Source organism: Lotus japonicus, chromosome 3 (genome assembly GCF_012489685.1).
Source record: "Lotus japonicus ecotype B-129 chromosome 3, LjGifu_v1.2".
Lineage (NCBI taxonomy): Eukaryota > Viridiplantae > Streptophyta > Magnoliopsida > Fabales > Fabaceae > Lotus > Lotus japonicus.
This window is the reverse complement of record NC_080043.1, coordinates 79,092,875-79,111,363: the sequence shown is the minus strand read 5'-3', so window position 1 is coordinate 79,111,363 and position 18,489 is coordinate 79,092,875. Positions and strand designations below refer to the sequence as shown.

The 18,489-nt window shown below is 36.8% G+C and overlaps 1 protein-coding gene across 2 annotated transcripts; it reads right to left on the bottom strand.

Moving 5' to 3' along the window:
• Positions 1–431: 431 nt before the first annotated feature.
• Positions 432–7,183, bottom strand: LOC130746227 (mediator of RNA polymerase II transcription subunit 19a). Of its 2 annotated transcripts, XM_057598781.1 has the most exons (8): positions 6,986–7,183; positions 6,721–6,908; positions 4,589–4,655; positions 2,280–2,569; positions 1,882–2,124; positions 1,544–1,603; positions 1,263–1,406; positions 432–695 (listed from the first exon to the last, which is right to left on the bottom strand). In XM_057598781.1, exons 3-7 carry the CDS (start codon positions 4,617–4,619, stop codon positions 1,356–1,358), a joined length of 675 nt encoding a protein of 224 aa, XP_057454764.1. In that variant the 5' UTR covers positions 4,620–4,655; positions 6,721–6,908; positions 6,986–7,183; the 3' UTR covers positions 432–695; positions 1,263–1,355. The 2 variants fall into 2 exon arrangements, with proteins under 2 accessions (XP_057454764.1, XP_057454763.1); XM_057598780.1 differs by having other exon boundaries at positions 6,721–7,183.
• Positions 7,184–18,489: the final 11,306 nt, after the last annotated feature.

Sequence of the window (18,489 nt, the reverse complement as noted above, 5' to 3'; positions counted from 1 at the left end):
TTAAAAGCAGAAATTGAGAACTGTTTTCAAAAACAGTTTTAGAAAACAAACATGTTTTTAAATTCAGTTTTTAAAAACAAAAAATAGTTTTTAAAAATTGTAATCAAACAGGCTAACACATCTCATTTTTCCGTTTTCATACTTCCAAATTAATATCCAAACCGGCTCTAACTAGATCATACAAACACATTCAGAAACGATGCACAGAAAGGGGGGGGAAACAAAGGTCATTCCTTGGAGAGGCCCTTCCATCTATCTCATCAAAAGGAGATAGATACTCCTGTACATTTGTTGTTAAGGGTTATACCATACTGATATACATAGCCATACATTCAATACGCGGTGTTAGATACATGACGATATGGGGGGACGTTATCGATATACATAACCCCCATAGTTAATTCGGTTACTCTAAACAAGAATGCTAGCTCTAGTTTAAACTTGATTAGTTTATAAACAGACTACGGAATGTTTTTAAAAGAAATCCAAATAATCATACAAGTTGAGATATCCGGTGCGCCAAAAAACTGGGGAAAAGGAAAACCACCAAAGTTTTGCAAATTACTAGCAGTCATAAAAAAGATAATTGTTATTGTACAAATAACAGTTTCCTTCTGCAAATTTTACCTTTCATCCTTTCCCTTCATCAGGTGAATTCACCTTCATGATACACTTTAGTCAGAACACTAGCTACTCTGCAAAAAATAAAATGGAACACATCATATATACTAAGCCATGAGATAAGCTTTCGAGCTATCAAAAACAGGGGTCGGAAGAGTTTGGATTTAAATAAAAAACCAAACCAAATATAAACTAATAATATGGTTTGGATTTTAAAACTGGACTAGTTAATTTTGTATCAAAATCAGTTTAGTTTGGTTCTGGTTTTAAACCAGATTATGTATAAAACCAATATCTAAGGTTTTTCGTTTCTAAAACTTAAAAGAGATTAAAAAACAAATACATTCTTCATAACAGATTAAAAAAACAACTATCTTCACTCTCCCTCTACTCCCCAACAACTACATTTGAACGAGACAAGAGATTTCTCGCTCAATTTAGTAATTTTGTCAGATCTATAGTGCACGATAGCGATCTGAGTCTCATAACTTGGACTCAAAAAGATGACTGACACAATTTAGCTAGAATTAAAGGTGCACCATCAACCATTTATAAAATAAAATAAAATAAAATTTCAAGAAAGAATGAAGCACATAAACAGCAGAGGAATATTAAAATTTGTGGCAAATATAATGAAGTACCTCAAGAAATCTGATGATCCAAGTCAAAGACTCCTCCAAACAAATGACAATAACCAATTGAGGAAAAGAAGTGAACTAAAGTATGTAACTGTATTAGACTGCAATCTTTATTGCCCCCAATTCATCAATTTTTGAACTCTTATGCTACAAGGAAATTAAGAAATTGAACAGAAGTTCATTAGACACGGTCAACAACAACCACAAAGAAATAGATAGCAGAAATGTAGAAAAGAAAGAGATAGAAAAAATGGTTGAAAACTCATCCCGAGATTCTTTATTACCTTACTCCTTTTGTGTTTGTGCATATCATTAACATCATCGTCTCCATCATGCTTCCTTTTCTGAAATAAAAATATTTTAAAATAGATCAATAAACAGAAATAAATATCTGCAACATGTCCTGATAGTATGTGAAGCAAAGCCCCTCTAAAGTGGTGATATCGGGGTCATGGGATCCTAAATCACAAGTAATTGAGGGTCACCCGCACCATCAGCACAACACAGTAAAATTTCATGAAGCCAATATATTAAATTAATTTGTATGTTATGGCATGAAATGACTTTAGAACATTTTTCTCGGTGTGAACAATACAGATGCAGAAAATTAAAATTTATAAACCTTATCATGGTGTTTCTTGGAGTGATCAGCACTGGAATCACGATGCCCACTTTTATCTTTCTTTTTGTCCTTGTCCTTATCTTTGTCTTTGCTTCGATCTTTATGACGATGTTTGTGCTTCTTATGCTCCTTATCCTTGTCCTTGTCCTTGTCCCCCCTGTCTTTGTGCTTCTTATGCTTCTTCTCCTTGTCTTTATTTTCACTTTTTGATTTTCCTGCAATAGTTGGAATCCCTTTGTCCGCCTATTAGGTGCAAAACAAGGAGTAAGCACATATATCAGTCCAAAAAGAACACATTATTAAACTATAGTGTTTAGTTTAAAAAATCAAAATAGCATGTCAATTGATTTCCGCAAGAACAGCAAATTAAGGGCAACCATAATCACAGAATATCTTACAGCAGGCAAATCAACAGGAGCTGTTTCCCTTAGTTGGAAAGCCTCCTTGAGAACATCCAAGTCAAAAGGCTGTATACGGGCATTTGTATCTCTGGAGGAAGATGCGTTCTGAATAAGTTGATCTAGTTGCATCCCATCTCCTTTTCGTACTTCTGTGTCCCCAACTACATTATGAAGATAGTGTGTGTCTGCAACTGACACAGGAAGCGGCCTCTTGCAGAAAAACTCATAGTGGGGTAGTAATTTGAAATGACTTATAAGATCCACAGCACCTGTCAACTCCCTTGGTCCTGGGGATTCAAAGAACACAGATGTCTTCAATGAGAAAGTACTCTCTTAGAAATAAAATAACCACACGAAAACTTGTAGTAAAAATGTTTTAAAAGGGATGATTGCAGGATAATTTTTTACATGACTCAAAATCTATAAAGATGCTTAGAGCATTATAGATCTATATTTTCCCATTTCTTTTCATCCAATAAATTCAATCAACTACCAAGTAAGAATCATGATTAAACACAAAAAAACATTAGTAAATTATGAGATCCTGAAAAAACCCTATTATTTTTGCCATTAGGTTGACACATAAAGTTGTTTCATACCATATTTGAAAAGCAAAATACAGTGTAAGATCTTCCTCATAAACAAATATATGATCAAGTTCCCTCCCATTCTATGATTTCCTTCTCCTTAGAATCCTATAAAACATGACCCTAAGGTGTGTTTATTATTGCCGATATGTTCCAAGTGAAATTGTTTTGTTACACTTGAAACATAATCCTTTCCTCCTCTATTCTTGGTACTCAGAATCTGATAGCTGTTTTCCTCTGCTACTTTCCTCCATCACCGTCGTATGTTTGTTAAAAGATCCTCCACCAGATCACTCTCTGACTAGATCTAGTGTTAGACCTGTTAGGTACCAGAAATGCAAGAAAACAATCTAGAAGGAAATGCACTTGTATTTGTAGAGTATATTAAGGACTTAAGAAATGCACCGGAATCCTGTATAACAGTGTTTAAAGAAAGAAGATGATAAACAATAACAGAGGCAAATTAGAGAGTGCCTTTGTCTCTCCCAGTCTAAGCCCAAAGAAAATAACAGCCTACCTCTCCCCTTCCCGTGTTTCACTTGTTATACCCTTCACACACATTTTCCAGATCTAACCCACATGGATCCCACGCCCCTACCACCTCAGCAGGCGGTTATTCCTCTCACAGGGACTGATCCGATGCATCGCACCTCTTCCTCCTGCTTTCATAGGCTCTAGTATTGTGCCTATTACTAGCAACTGGGTCCATATCATGGCCCAACAACCAGGGTCGCCATTCATGCTCTTACCGATCCCATTAACTGACTTTCTCCACACTCTGTTAACCCTGTAGTTGTTTTTTCTGTACCTCCCAACATTACTAACATCACCTCCCTTTGCGAATGATCAAATTCTTCTTAATTTTTCCACATCCATTATTTGCGATAAAGACTCGGCTGAATGTAACTTTAGTTCTACTCTGCTCTCACCATAACTTTAAGCCCATTCAAGAATATGACCTGAAGGTAAAAACTTGTAACCAAAAAGAAAAACATGATGATAACCAGAAAGAAAGCAAGAGACTGCATTATTCAGCAAATCCTCCACTGATCAGCAATTACTCCTCAGGGTTTTCAAGAGACCCTGAACGCTTCCAACTCCAATCCAAATTTTCCCTATCCTATCTTCCCACCCTCCCTCTACTCTAATAACGGAAAATGCTAACATCTAAAGTTGTAACTATTACAATTAGTTAGCTGGGGTGATATACCAAGAGATGCCTATAACCTTTTCATTATCAGCCCACTATTGCAGATTAATGGCATATCTATGTCTATTTCAATTTTCAAATAGTAAACACCAATAAAGAAAATGAAACACCAATGTTACAAAAATTGAATCTGAAAACACTTCATCTTGCTAGCCAATAATTACTACAATTGGAGTATAAGGATAGCCATTTATATCATAAAATGACAATCATTAGAAGTCTCATTACTTAAATATATTTTCTCTTCTATCTATTCCAAAAATTTCAACAGGCTCTAATTGAGCAAGTTTAAAATCTGCTGCCAAAAAGGCAAATGGAGATTGTATTCAGGTCAAGAATACCAACTGATTGGAAATTTAACTAAGAAATGTGAATTGGATAACAGGTACAGTCAATGCCATGCAGATAGAAAATCAGGACTGCCATGTCAAATACTAGAATAGTTAGACAACAAACAAATATTTGTACAATAGCATAGACAACGAAGGGCACTAGCATAAAACTTTTACCTCCTCCAAACTTTTTGACTTCAGGATCCATGAGCTAAGCTTTCATGAGTTCTTGAACCATTATCAACTGCATTTTAGAATATGAAAAATAATGAATCTCATCCATCAATGTCAAATGAGGTTTCAAATGCAAGATATTACTAATGTAGGTTCTGCATCCAATGGTAGAAATTCATGATTCTGTGTTCATCTGAGATCAGTAGTCAGTTTAGCATACAGGGGTAGAGATTTTTGCTACTTAAAAGTTATGTAAAGAAAATATAAGGAAAATACAATGTGAGTTAGGAAAAGTTATCCACAAAAAAAACACTTAAAAATAACAATGCAACACTTAGAAAATAACAATGCAACAAAGCTGCTTCATCTCTAAACTAACAAGGAGTACTCTGTGTAATCTTGAATTTGTAACAGGAAGAGGCCTCTTGCAGAAAAACTTGGTGAGGCTATAATTTGAAATAACAAATAAGGTCCACAGAACCTGTTAAAGTGGCCAGTTATCAGACACACTATTCTTTGGTATATCCAAAGTTACTCTTCATGGCAAAAAACAAACCTATTACACTGTTCAATTATCACTCCATGCAGTCCCAGAACAATTCAACCTCTGATAGAACCTATTTTTCATGTTTTGACAGAAAAAAAAATTATGTATCAACTGTACAGGTGAAAAAAACCATCAATCCTGCTAGTTACCGCGAAGCACCACAGCACTCTAGAACAGATATTGGTATAATAAGTGCTGCCACTTACCATACAGTAACAGAAGAAGCCTCAAAAACTCATTAGGGGCTCACAATGTAGCGGATGATAGTATGATGCCCACATATCTCACCACAAGTCATTATTTATCATACAAAAACCGCCCAAAGTTAAATAAATCACTCTTTTCCTCTAGTTATCCTCTTAAATTACTGTGAAGGAAGCTTCCAAGACACTTACGAAAACTATAGCATTCCGACAAAACATCATTTTACTTGTGTCACAACCCTAATAACTTAAAAACACTAGCTGTCAAAAATTGTTCTCAGTTTGTCTAACAGGAAAGGTTATTCTATCCCACAATCATTTGTGTACAGCTAAAACTTTGAAGGAGGCTAGCAAGATATTAAGAAGCCAAAGAATTCCCAAAGAATTCCAACAAAACATCAATAGTTACAAACACTAAAATAAGAGTACAAGACCAATTAACAGAATATGTTCCCAGCATAAGGCCAACAGAACAGATTACTTTATGCCCACAGCCAATAATATGCAAGGAGAAAATGCACCCATAAAATCTGTTCTCTTCCATATTTTTGAATTTTCAATTATCAAACTCTAAATACAACCAACAACAACAAAAGCTTATCCCACTAAATGAGGTTGGCTATCTGGGTCACACGACATCATTGCAGGCGGTAAAATACCAAAGGTCATAACATTATTAAATACCAGAGGCCATAAAATCACTTACGAAATGCCATTCAAATAATGCAGTTGATTAATAAATTTAAACAACTAGGAAACGCAAAGACACAAGCATAAGTGCAAAACTACAAAAGATATAGCTTGTGTAAGCAGATATAAACTCAAAACACAAAATTTACATTATCAGAGTTGAGAAACACTCACATGGATACTATGGGTCATATAATTGAATTCATAATTTCATATAATTCAATTCCAAAAGGAACAAAAACAAAAGTTTTCCCCTTTTATTTTCAGAAGGGATGACAAGAACAAGATTGATTCAGCTTCAAAAAGATTGAATTTTCAGCTTTCAACAGAAAAGGGGGGAAACTAAGTGAAAAAACAGTGCAACTACCAAACACCCATAAGTTTGCAAATACTCTAATTTCAAACCGTTTCCAATTACTTGCATGGTTTCAGCTAACAATTGTTACATGATTTTTCACTTTTCACCTTTCAGATTATCAAGAATTCAAACGTAACGTTCAAGAAAAAATTAACAGCTTTTCAAAAAAGATTCTAGGAGCAAATTACTCAAAGTCTGCACAACACAGAGTCACACACCCACAAAAACAAAACAACAAAAAAACCTTAATTCACCAGAATAGCTCCATGAATGAAACACCCTAAAAACTATCAACTTCTACAGGAATCAACAAAACAGTGAAGAAAAGAAAACCCACCTGGGGAATGCTAAATTCTGAGTTTCCAAGCAAGCTGACAAATCCCCTTCAAACTATCACGAACCCAAAAGCTACCCCAATCGAGAAACTTCCAAACCTTCAACCACCCAACAATTCTGCAAAAGTTCTGCTCAATAGATATCCTTCCAGCGAAAACAGCCAAAATCCGCAAAAGGGTACTCGAGAATCTGAGAAAAAACGAAGCTTTTGGTATATTTGTGCGGGAAAAACCAGAGGAAGCAGCGAGAGAAAAATTGGTATTGACCTTCGTTCCCGAGAATGAAACCTGCAAAAAGTGCAGATCCAAACACTGGAACAAGAACAAGATTGAGGGGTTTCTCAGAGGAGAATAAAAAGGGAAGATCTTTGGGGTAAAGTTCTGTGCTTTCTCTTGTTTCAGTCTCAACAACAGAGAGCAAAAACCCAAAATTCCCTTATGTTCCCAAGTTTTTGCCCATGATTGCTGCCACCTCTCATTTATATTTAGCTCTAATCTTCCACCAAATTTTCTGTTTTACCCTTTGCTAGTGCAATTGCTATTGGATCAAGTGTCAATTTCACCAATGGCAAATGGTGGACTAGTTTGGACAAAAGTGGAATTGCAAGAAAAATTCTACTTTTTGTTTTGAATTTTTTTTGGAGTAGGCAATTGAAAATTGGGGCTTTCTTTTGCTCAAGTTTGATTGAATGAAGTACAACAAAGAGACCACATTTGAGACAAGGTACATAACCAAACAAGATAGAATCTAGAGAATAAGTTGGCAAGTATACTAGAAAGGCACTTTCTACTTTTTAGTGTTCTTCTAGAAAAATTGGGAGTGGATTTTGCTTTGAAACCCTAAATTTTGTGGAAAAAAAGATTTGTTTTAAAGCAACAGGCTTGAAGTAATTATGAATTGGATTCTGGATTTGTGAAGTTGATTGCATGTTGGGGGAAAAAAGAGAAATCAAAATTAATTGTTTCAATTTTGCAAACAAATTGTAAATTTGAATCAAATCAATACAATAAGGTAGGAAGAGTGTCGCCGCCCACAATTTTTCTATCCGATTTGAACAAGATTGTCTCGGAAAATGTTACCATGTAGTTTAAACCCAAATTGTTTGGTTCAATCACAAAAGAAAAAATCGGATCGGATCAGTTCTGTTTGAGTCATTAGATCCACAATTTCTGTAAAAAAAAATCATGAAATCAACAATCTGCAAAACTAGGTTTTGAAATCACAGTTTATGTTTGCAAAAAATCAACAATAATTTATATGAAATGGATCTCGTAATACCTTGATGACATTGTTGAGAGTCATAGTCTTGTCGTCGCCATTTCTCGTTGCTTGAAATCTCATTGTTATCATTTGATGAGATGGACCATGGGTATGTACAATATAGATCGGATAGGAACAAATCAAGCAGAGATGGATGAGAAGTGAAATGAACCAAGACGATATTTCGCTCATCATGACATGAAACAAAAATGAAACCAAGAATTGTACCAAAATTTTTACTTTCAATAACTTATGCGAAAGTGGGTAGAACAAATCGAAGACGGAGGATGCGCTTTATATGCACAAGCGGATGAGAAGTGAAATGAATCAAGACGATATTTCGCTCATCATGACATGAAACCAAGAATTGTACCAAAATTTTTACTTTCAATAACTTATGCGAAAGTGGGTAGAACAAATCGAAGACGGAGGATGCGCTTTATATGCACAAGCGTTGTATCTATGCCTCCCAATTCAGAATGGGGACAAAATAAAGACCTAGCTCGACTGCAAAACGTCACATATATAATAAGAATTTGAGCCAACGAGTCACTTTTTTGCATTCCAAATCAGCGAACACGTGTGACCCGAATAGGAAAGATCATGTTTAATTATTATGGGCCCAATTATATGAGTAATTAGTTTGAAATATTTTTTGAATTTTTTAAAAAAATTTAGCATGTCACAATGTTTTTTTTTTTTGTTTTAAATAAAATATATGTTAGCTTACGTTAATAATTTTATTAATTAGATGTAGTTTTTTGGTTTAAGAGGAAAAAACAAAGCAAAAAAACAAAACAAAACACAAAAAGACGTCGAGGCGACTAAGCTCGAGGAAAGCTAGCCCCTAAAGCATCTGCTAAGAGCAAAGGGGCCAAATTAGCCGGAGAATCCTGAATAAGAACAAAGTCATTGTCTAAATGAGCTTTGGCCTTAGCAAGAAAGTCTTCACACGCATTACTTTCCCTCAACGAATGAAAACCCCGAGTCTCCCAACAACAAATCTCAAATGTTAGCAATAAGGACAACATGCACATGGAAATCAAAAGGGGGTGACCAATCAACGTCATGATGTGAGAGGAGCCATAAAAGTAAATAATTCGCTTATGCCCATGATCCTAAGACACCTATAACCCATGGTAGATATCACGAAGCTCAATGTCGAGGATGTCCCTCTCTCCACCAGCTCCCAAAAAACCCACTAGCCACTCGCTGAAGCCAACACGTCGCAGGTGATTACCTACACTTACTGTTGACAATGACAGTATTTTCCATAGGAAGAGTCCATGACACCTGCCGCTCTTGGGGAGTAGGTGCTGAAGTCGGGCACGCGATTCGACAACTTTGTTTCCTTGCCACGATGGCTGCTAAAACCGCATCATCGTGCACAAGCCGATGATCAAAGAAAAATGAGTTCCGAGCACACCACAAAGCCCTCAAGGAGTTTTTGTCTTTGACTCATCTTTATGCACCAAAGCCTAAATCCAGGCAGGGGCATCCATCAAAGAGAATGTCTCATGGCCTACCCTAAGACCCAGTCGCAACCAAACTTATCTGGCTTAGAAGCAGTAGCGCACACAATATAGGGTTGTCTTAGAATACAAATTTCACCTACTACAAGTGGTTAAAGCTTCTATATGTCATTGAAACTGAAGAGCATTCATTGGTAAGGATTTGTGGTATACTAGCCAATCTAGGAATAAAATCTTAAAAGAACCAACTCATGTAGACCTAAACTCTAAAATTAACCATATACCTTAATTCCAAAACCCTTAACCCTAAGACTATCCTTAACATCCCGACAACAACCCACTAATTGACTCGACGCCGACACATTATTGAACCCTAAAATCAACCATAAATTGTAATTCCTAAACCTTAAACCTGACTTGATGTCCACTCGCCCGACTCGAAGCTAACACACCATGAACCCTAAAATCAACCCTAAACATTAAATCTCACCTTCCCGATCCAACACTTGACCCGACACACCCTAAAATCAACTATGAATCATAAAATCAGTCCAAAACACTAAACTTAATATGAACCGTAAAATTGCCATAAACCTTAAATCTGACCCACCTAAATGGGTGCTGACACGCCTAACTCTGCGTCAACCCACATCCGACCCACCTGAACCTACTGACCCGGCGCACACACGCCTTGAACCCCAAAATTGACCCTAAACCCTAAAATTCATTATAAACACAACTTGAACCCTAAAACCTAAACTCGACTCGTTTGTTTTTCCTAGTCGATTCGCTGCTAGCACGCCCAATTTTGACCTGCCTAACTCGACTTGTCTATGACTCACTCAAAGTGACATTGACCCGCCCGACTAGACGCAAAAATACCCGAACCGCTATGAACCCTAAAGTCAATCATAAACCTTATATCAGACCTGAGCTCTAAAATCTTCCTAAACCCTATAACCAACCCACCTACTTTGCATGCCCAACTCGGCGCAGACACGCCCGAATTGACACTTACCTGCCCTTATGGGTGCTGACTAGCCCAACCTCTCTCCTACCTACTCCACTCGGTGCCTACCCTTCACTGACTCGCTCGAATCGACACTTTACAGCTTGAATCGACACTCGTTTAAGTCAACTCAGTCGGTTTAAGTCATCCTAGGCAATTCATGTCAATATAGCTCATTTCGGCTGATAAGACTTGTCTAGACCTAGATCTTAGAGTTTTAGGGTGTAGGTCAGCTCTCTAGTATGCATATGTCCAACTCGGGTTTGGTCGAAATGAACGAGATCGAGTATAACCATACAGTTCAAGTAAGCATGGCTCCTCCAGGTCGGCCTACCCTATTTAGTTCGCCTCGTCATGTTCGAGTTGGCCCGACAGTTTCATATTGGACTTAGTGTTTAATGTGTAAGGATTCAGGTTTCGTGTTTCACTCAGGCTCAACATGTTCAAGTCGGACTGATTAATTCAAGTTGACGTGACCCACTTAGTTTGGCCTGACCCATTCAGGTCAGCTCAGTCGGTTTATGTTAGTTGAGTTGATTCAAGTCGACCATAATCATTTTAGTCGGTCTAGCGCGTTAAAGTCAAGTTTTAGATTATGGATATTGTAATAGTTTTAATTAATTTAAAATTGTATATAATATTACGATATAAAAATTATTATCATTTTATAAAAAAAAAATAGATGAAGGAAATTTTACAATTATTTCTAGTCAACCTGACACGCTTTATTATATTTAATTTTGTGCTAATCTTACTACTATTTATCAAAAACCATTAGTTATATTTAAATTATTAAAAAATAATTAATATTATCATTAACTTTTTGTCAAGTGACTTTTACAAATACATTTTAAAAAAAAGACTTTTACAAAGAGATATAGATAGATATTATTTTTAACATTTCAATTTCAATTTCAAATATCATAACATTTTTAATGTTTTCTTTACAAAATTATAAGTTAGTATAATTATTAATATGCAAATTTATTATTAAATAATTAATAATTTCATTAATGTAAAGGTCAATTAAATTTTATATATTTAATATTTCATTTTCAAAGCTGATAAATTAGTATATTTAATGATTAATAATTTATATAATTATTAATATAAAATTATTAAGAAGGAATTAGTATTATTATTAATGCAAAGGTATAATAATTTTACTTCTATATATATTTTAATAATCAATATATTGTATGTATAAAAAACATATAATTATAAATATAATTAGTTAATTTATTGTTTTTAAAAATTTCTTAATTTCTCAATTAATGATTGATTATCAACAATTATTAGATATCTAATACTTTACTCTATACATGAGAAATTGGAATGTTTTATAATTATTAATTCAAAAAATTATTAATATATAAGAGAATGAATAATTAGTCAATAGTGTCATTAATGGAAAATATTTATTTTTAATATTTAATAATTTAATTTTATATATAAAAAGAGTTCATATAAAAACTGAGATAGTTTGCCACTACTAGTTAATCTAATTAATTATAAAAAATATTATCTCAATAAATAATTAATATTGTCTATAGACGGATTTTTGAGATAATTTACAATCAAAATTTAACATAACTAATAATTTTTTCCACATCGATAAGTTGGTAAAAAGCGCTACCCTGGATGAATAAAATAGCTTCCGTAGTTTCTAAAACTGGTAGATGTCAGTCAACTTAGTTACTATATTAATTTTGGTCAATTGACGGAGGTAACATGGCTGCTATGCTTGTTTCTGATGGCACTCCTTTGTTTTGTTAAAGGTTGAATTTAATGTTTAAATTTAATTTAACATCTAGGAATTAAATAAATATATGTGAGTTCACATTATAATTATTAGACTACTTGGCTCAATTGGCAAAATGCTTGCTTTGGCACTCCCAATTTCTAGGTGAATACTTCTGTAACGCCCCAATTTCTCAACTGAGGAGTCACATTAGTAACCTAACAAGTCTAAGGACTATTTCTTAATCCTAAGAAAACACAATATATTTTTTTTCTTTCCTTTTCGAAACAGCTGAACATAATTGAATATATAACATAGACTTTATTCAACAACCCATTCCCGACATAATAATAATAGTGTCTTACATCATCATGAACAAGTTTCTAAAATAAGTACGCTCACTTAGACAAGTGGCGAATATAAGGTTTAAACAACAGAGTTTTCAGAAGGAAAAAGAAACTAAGACATAGTCCACCAAAAAGGGAGAAGCAACTGCTTCATCCACCTCTACTCGACCGCCCACGATCACGGTCTCCAACTCGAACAGCTAAGCTTCAGCGGAAGGCTCTCTATCGCCTAATAGCGTTAAGCGCCCAAACAACAAGTAGCAAATAGAAAGGGTTAACTCCATACAATTACCATGTATGAAAGAGAAAATCATGCTATTCAAATTTAACTACCTATCATGGTAAATAAACCAACAACATAACTAAACTCATATATCAACAACCTAACATATAACATCAATTCAGATATCGACAACCTAACATATAACATCAATTCAAATATCGACAACCTAACATATAACATCAATTCAGATATCGACAACCTAACTTATAACATCAAATCAGATATCAATAAACTAATAACTAAAATCCAACAACATAGGGTTAGGTGTTAGTTCCCTATAATGCAACTATATGCTTCTACCAAAATGGATCGATCAGCAACGTCTCTCAAGACGGGACGATCACGTGGGACAATCACCACCACACCGCCACTTAACGCCACTACGGACGGGACAATCACGTGGGACAATCACCACCACACTGCCACTTTAGGACATCTCGAAAGATGGGACGATCACGTGGGACAATCACCACCACACCGCCACTTTATAACGCCTTAAAAGACGGGACAATCACGTGGGACAATCACCACCACATTGCCACTTCAAGTTCAAGCCCTAAATGTCGAGTTAGTCAACAACAATCCTCAACCTCAGTAATCACTCGAACAACAGTCCCAAGTCCAACAATCAAATCAAGGTAACCACATGTTATTCATAACCTCAACGAACATAAATCAATTCAATGCATGCCAACTCAGTTCAATGACAGAAACCAGTAAACGGCCGAAGCCTTCTCAGAAAACGGAGACACACGTCTCAATAAGTTTACTCGGCCGAAGCCTTCAGAAAACATTTGGCACAAGCCTCAGAAACAGTCAATATAAGCAAGCATAATAATCATAATCCAATGCCAATCAATATAAACATCTTCATCTCAAACGCATGCAGTGCGATAAAAGCAGGCAGGACTCAAAGACGCGCTAAAACTGAGTTACCCTTACCTTCGTGAGTAGAAGTTGGGCATGGAAGTTGTGAACCTCGATACCTTCAAGCAGCAACTGTTGAATCAACGATCAAGCAAGAAATGAAGAAAATCTCTTCTCCTCCTTCTCCTCTAGTGGCCGCGCGTTTGGGTGGGTGTGTTGGGTGAGATTTTGTTTCAAGCTTCAACATATATATAGGGAATGAAATGGAAGATATTTATCAAAGATCGGATAAGGATGAATAGATATTTATCAAAGATTGCATAAAGATGAATAGATATTTACCAAAGATTGGATAAAGATGGATAGATATTTATCAAAGATTGGATAAAGATGAATAGATATTTTGTAAACCGGTACAGATTAGTTTAGATATCGGAGGATTTAACTCATAGAGTTAAGATAAAAATATAAGAGCGATCCCGATTTCTTCCTACTGATTCCAACGTATTTTAGACACGATATTCACCCCGCTGAATCTTCTAATTCTTCAAAGAAATATCAGCATGATTTTTGGTTTTCGAGGCTTATTTTATAGAGGATGGAAAAACGCGGGAAAATGAAAGTTTCGCGATTCTGATTTTTCCGGCTTTGTTCTCCGTGAATTCTAAGATAGGTTTTGGCGACATAATTCCAAAACTAAGAAGAGGTTTCCTTGTATTTTAGGTGACTAATACAAAGTCGGTGTAAAACTATTTTACCCGATAAGTTACTTTTTGCATTGAATGTCGAAATAGAAAACTTCCTTCTGAAGAAAGATTGAAAACATCAAGAGAAATGGGTGTACGCGTGTGGAATCTTCATTTGAAGCTCCGAATAGAAAAAGTCCTCATCGTCTGTTGATTCTAGGGTTTTTAACTATCAGGGTTTTAGTTTCGGCAAACTTCCGATGATTGGAGTCGGACGTTCGTAGATCCTAGGGTTTCACCTTGAAACGCTTGTTATATAAGGATTAAGAGAAGTTCTAACATTTCTCTGAAGATTTTTTGGAATTTATTCCTATAGTGTTCCAATGGTGGAAGATCTTTGGAATTTATTCCTATAGTGTTCCAAGGGTGGAAGATCTTTGGAATTTATTCCTATAGTGTTCCAAGGGTGGAAGATCTTTGGAATTAATCTTTTCCTAAGGTTGTTGACCTAGGTTTAAGCGAATCGATCGTGCTATACCTTTTATCGATTTTGATACAATCCTTAGACTTTTCCTGAACTTTCTCCTTCGTAAATTTATTTCATTTAGTAAACTCTTGTTCAGGTTTCCCTTCACGATCATCAAACGAAAGTCAAGTTCCTCTCACGCGGACACAAAATCCTATGCGTGAGTTGGAAATTAATTATTTATTTTAATTCTAAAATCCTGGGTCTTACAATACTACCCCCCAAAAAGAAAGTTTCGTCCTCGAAACTTGGTGTCAGAGGAACTCGGGAGTGCCATTCCCTCACATAAGCTATCCTCTAGGTCTCGTTTGCCCTTAGGTTCTTGGTGACTCTCTCACAAATAACAACCTTCAGTCTGCAACTCAAGGCTAGAACTTTCCGTCCTTAACCTTGTCACTCCCATGTCAATCAAATCCTTAGTTTACTATCCAAAGTTTGACAGTCTCCAGATTTTATCCACTTAGGACAAGAATTCTCAGACTTAAAGTCTACTACACCTTTAATAAGTTTGGACCTCTATTATCCTTTCGCTCTCTCACACTCCTCCTTGCAAAAGATACTACCCTACTCCTGGAACTCATACGACCTCTCATCAGGATTCGTCTCTTAACTTATATTCCTTCTACCGTTACATCCTTATGAAACAAGGATAGATACTATCAGGTCGAACGGTAATTCTGTCACATCTAGTTTTAACCACGTCACACAAGCTAAGTCTATAACAGAATGTGTAGCATCACAATTAAATAGTACGATAAGGGAATTACCCGGGATCTCGCGGTTACCGCGGATCAAACCATCGTCTTCATCAGCTTCAGTTCCAGTAATCGAGTAGACTCTTCCACCAACAGTAGGCCTCCTTGTCCCAGCCACATTCGCAGCAACCTCAACCTTAGGAGCCCTACACTCTACAGCAGTGTGACCAGGCTTCTTGCAGTTCCAACAGATCCTCATGCTCTCAGGACAACGATTTGCAAAATGCCCCGCTTTGTTGCACTTGAAGCAAGTCACATCCTCTAAACTCACTGCTAGAGGTCTCGGTGCAATAGCATTCCCACCCGTAGGATAAAAGGAACCAGAAGCTGTCCCCTCACCCTGAGGACGAACATACGGCTTCTTCTGGAAATGCCTACCCTTGTCACCTCTTCCTTGGTTAGTCCTAGCCGGACCTCCACTTCCTTGGTAAGGCTTGTTCAGACCTTGGAATTTGCCCCTTGCATTATCAATGGCCTCAATCCCCTTGGTCTTCTCTACCAGCACTTGGTAGCGATTCAGTCCTAGTGGTTGCACCGTCCTCTGAAGCTCATAGCTCAGCCCATCAATGAAGCGCTCGCACATATAGCCTTCATCTATCTGTCCTCTAAAGTAGCGGAAATGTTTCGCCAACGACTCCAACTTAGAAGCATACTCAGCTACGGTCATGCCTCCTTGACGGAGTCTCAGAAATTGTGCTTCCTTAGCGGCTCTAGCACTATTAGGAAAGTACTTGTCCAGGAAAGCTCCCCGGAAGCACTCCCAAGTGATAGCTTGATGGTCAGCCTCCATCATAGCCCTAGCCCCACGCCACCAATACTCAGCTTCACCCGTTAGCAGGTAGGTTGCATAATCAACTTTCATCTCTGCAGTTGTACGCAAGAAGGTAAAGATCTTCTCCAACTCTTTGAGCCATAAGTCTGCCTCTTCCGGGTCGAAGCCCCCAGCGTACTTCGGTGGATCCTGACGCTTGAAATCATTCAGACCCCTGGTCTGAGCAGCAGCTAGTTCACGTTCCTCATGCTGAACACGGCGAGCATTCTCTTCAGCTTGGTTTTGGGCAGCCACCAAAACCGCAGTAGCAGCACGTTGAGCTTCAGCTTCCTCCCGTGCCGCAGTGTTAGTAACTTGTTGTGCCATAAGGGCAATTAGATTAGCAATAGCTTGCTCCATCGGATTCATGTTGTCTGAACCTTGAGTCTCGTCCAGTTGTGGAAACCTCCTGTTCCTGTTTTCATGAACAGTCAAAGACCACAACAGATACTCAGGCCAGAACAACACGAAGTTCTATAATAACTAACTAGGTATATACTTATATCAAATGTATGATTAACGATAACTAGCATAAGGTTATTCACCTACGAACAACCTTCAAAATAATCTATATAAACAGTAATCAAGCACACTCTTCCCCCGATTGACACCCCATCAATCGGTCTCAGAGTTCAAACATCTTAAGCAGACACTCTACCCAAAAGCTCTGGTTTTCTAGACCAAAGCTCTGATACCACAATTGTAACGCCCCAATTTCTCAACTGAGGAGTCACATTAGTAACCTAACAAGTCTAAGGACTATTTCTTAATCCTAAGAAAACACAATATATTTTTTTTCTTTCCTTTTCGAAACAGCTGAACATAATTGAATATATAACATAGACTTTATTCAACAACCCATTCCCGACATAATAGTAATAGTGTCTTACATCATCATGAACAAGTTTCTAAAATAAGTACGCTCACTTAGACAAGTGGCGAATATAAGGTTTAAACAATAGAGTTTTCAGAAGGAAAAAGAAACTCAGACATAGTCCACCAAAAAGGAGAAGCAACTGCTTCATCCACCTCTACTCGACCGCCCACGATCACGGTCTCCAACTCGAACAGCTAAGCTTCAGCGGAAGGCTCTCTATCGCCTAATAGCGTTAAGCGCCCAAACAACAAGTAGCAAATAGAAAGGGTTAACTCCATACAATTACCATGTATGAAAGAGAAAATTATGCTATTCAAATTTAACTACCTATCATGGTAAATAAACCAACAACATAACTAAACTCATATATCAACAACCTAACATATAACATCAATTCAGATATCGACAACCTAACATATAACATCAATTCAAATATCGACAACCTAACATATAACATCAATTCAGATATCGACAACCTAACATATAACATCAATTCAGATATCGACAACCTAACTTATAACATCAAATCAGATATCAATAAACTAATAACTAAAATCCAACAACATAGGGTTAGGTGTTAGTTCCCTATAATGCAACTATATGCTTCTACCAAAATGGATCGATCAGCAACGTCTCTCAAGACGGGACGATCACGTGGGACAATCACCACCACACCGCCACTTAACGCCACTACGGACGGGACAATCACGTGGGACAATCACCACCACACTGCCACTTTAGGACATCTCGAAAGATGGGACGATCACGTGGGACAATCACCACCACACCGCCACTTTATAACGCCTTAAAAGACGGGACAATCACCACCACATTGCCACTTCAAGTTCAAGCCCTAAATGTCGAGTTAGTCAACAACAATCCTCAACCTCAGTAATCACTCGAACAACAGTCCCAAGTCCAACAATCAAATCAAGGTAACCACATGTTATTCATAACCTCAACGAACATAAATCAATTCAATGCATACCAACTCAGTTCAATGACAGAAACCAGTAAACGGCCGAAGCCTTCTCAGAAAACGGAGACACACGTCTCAATAAGTTTACTCGGCCGAAGCCTTCAGAAAACATTTGGCACAAGCCTCAGAAACAGTCAATATAAGCAAGCATAATAAT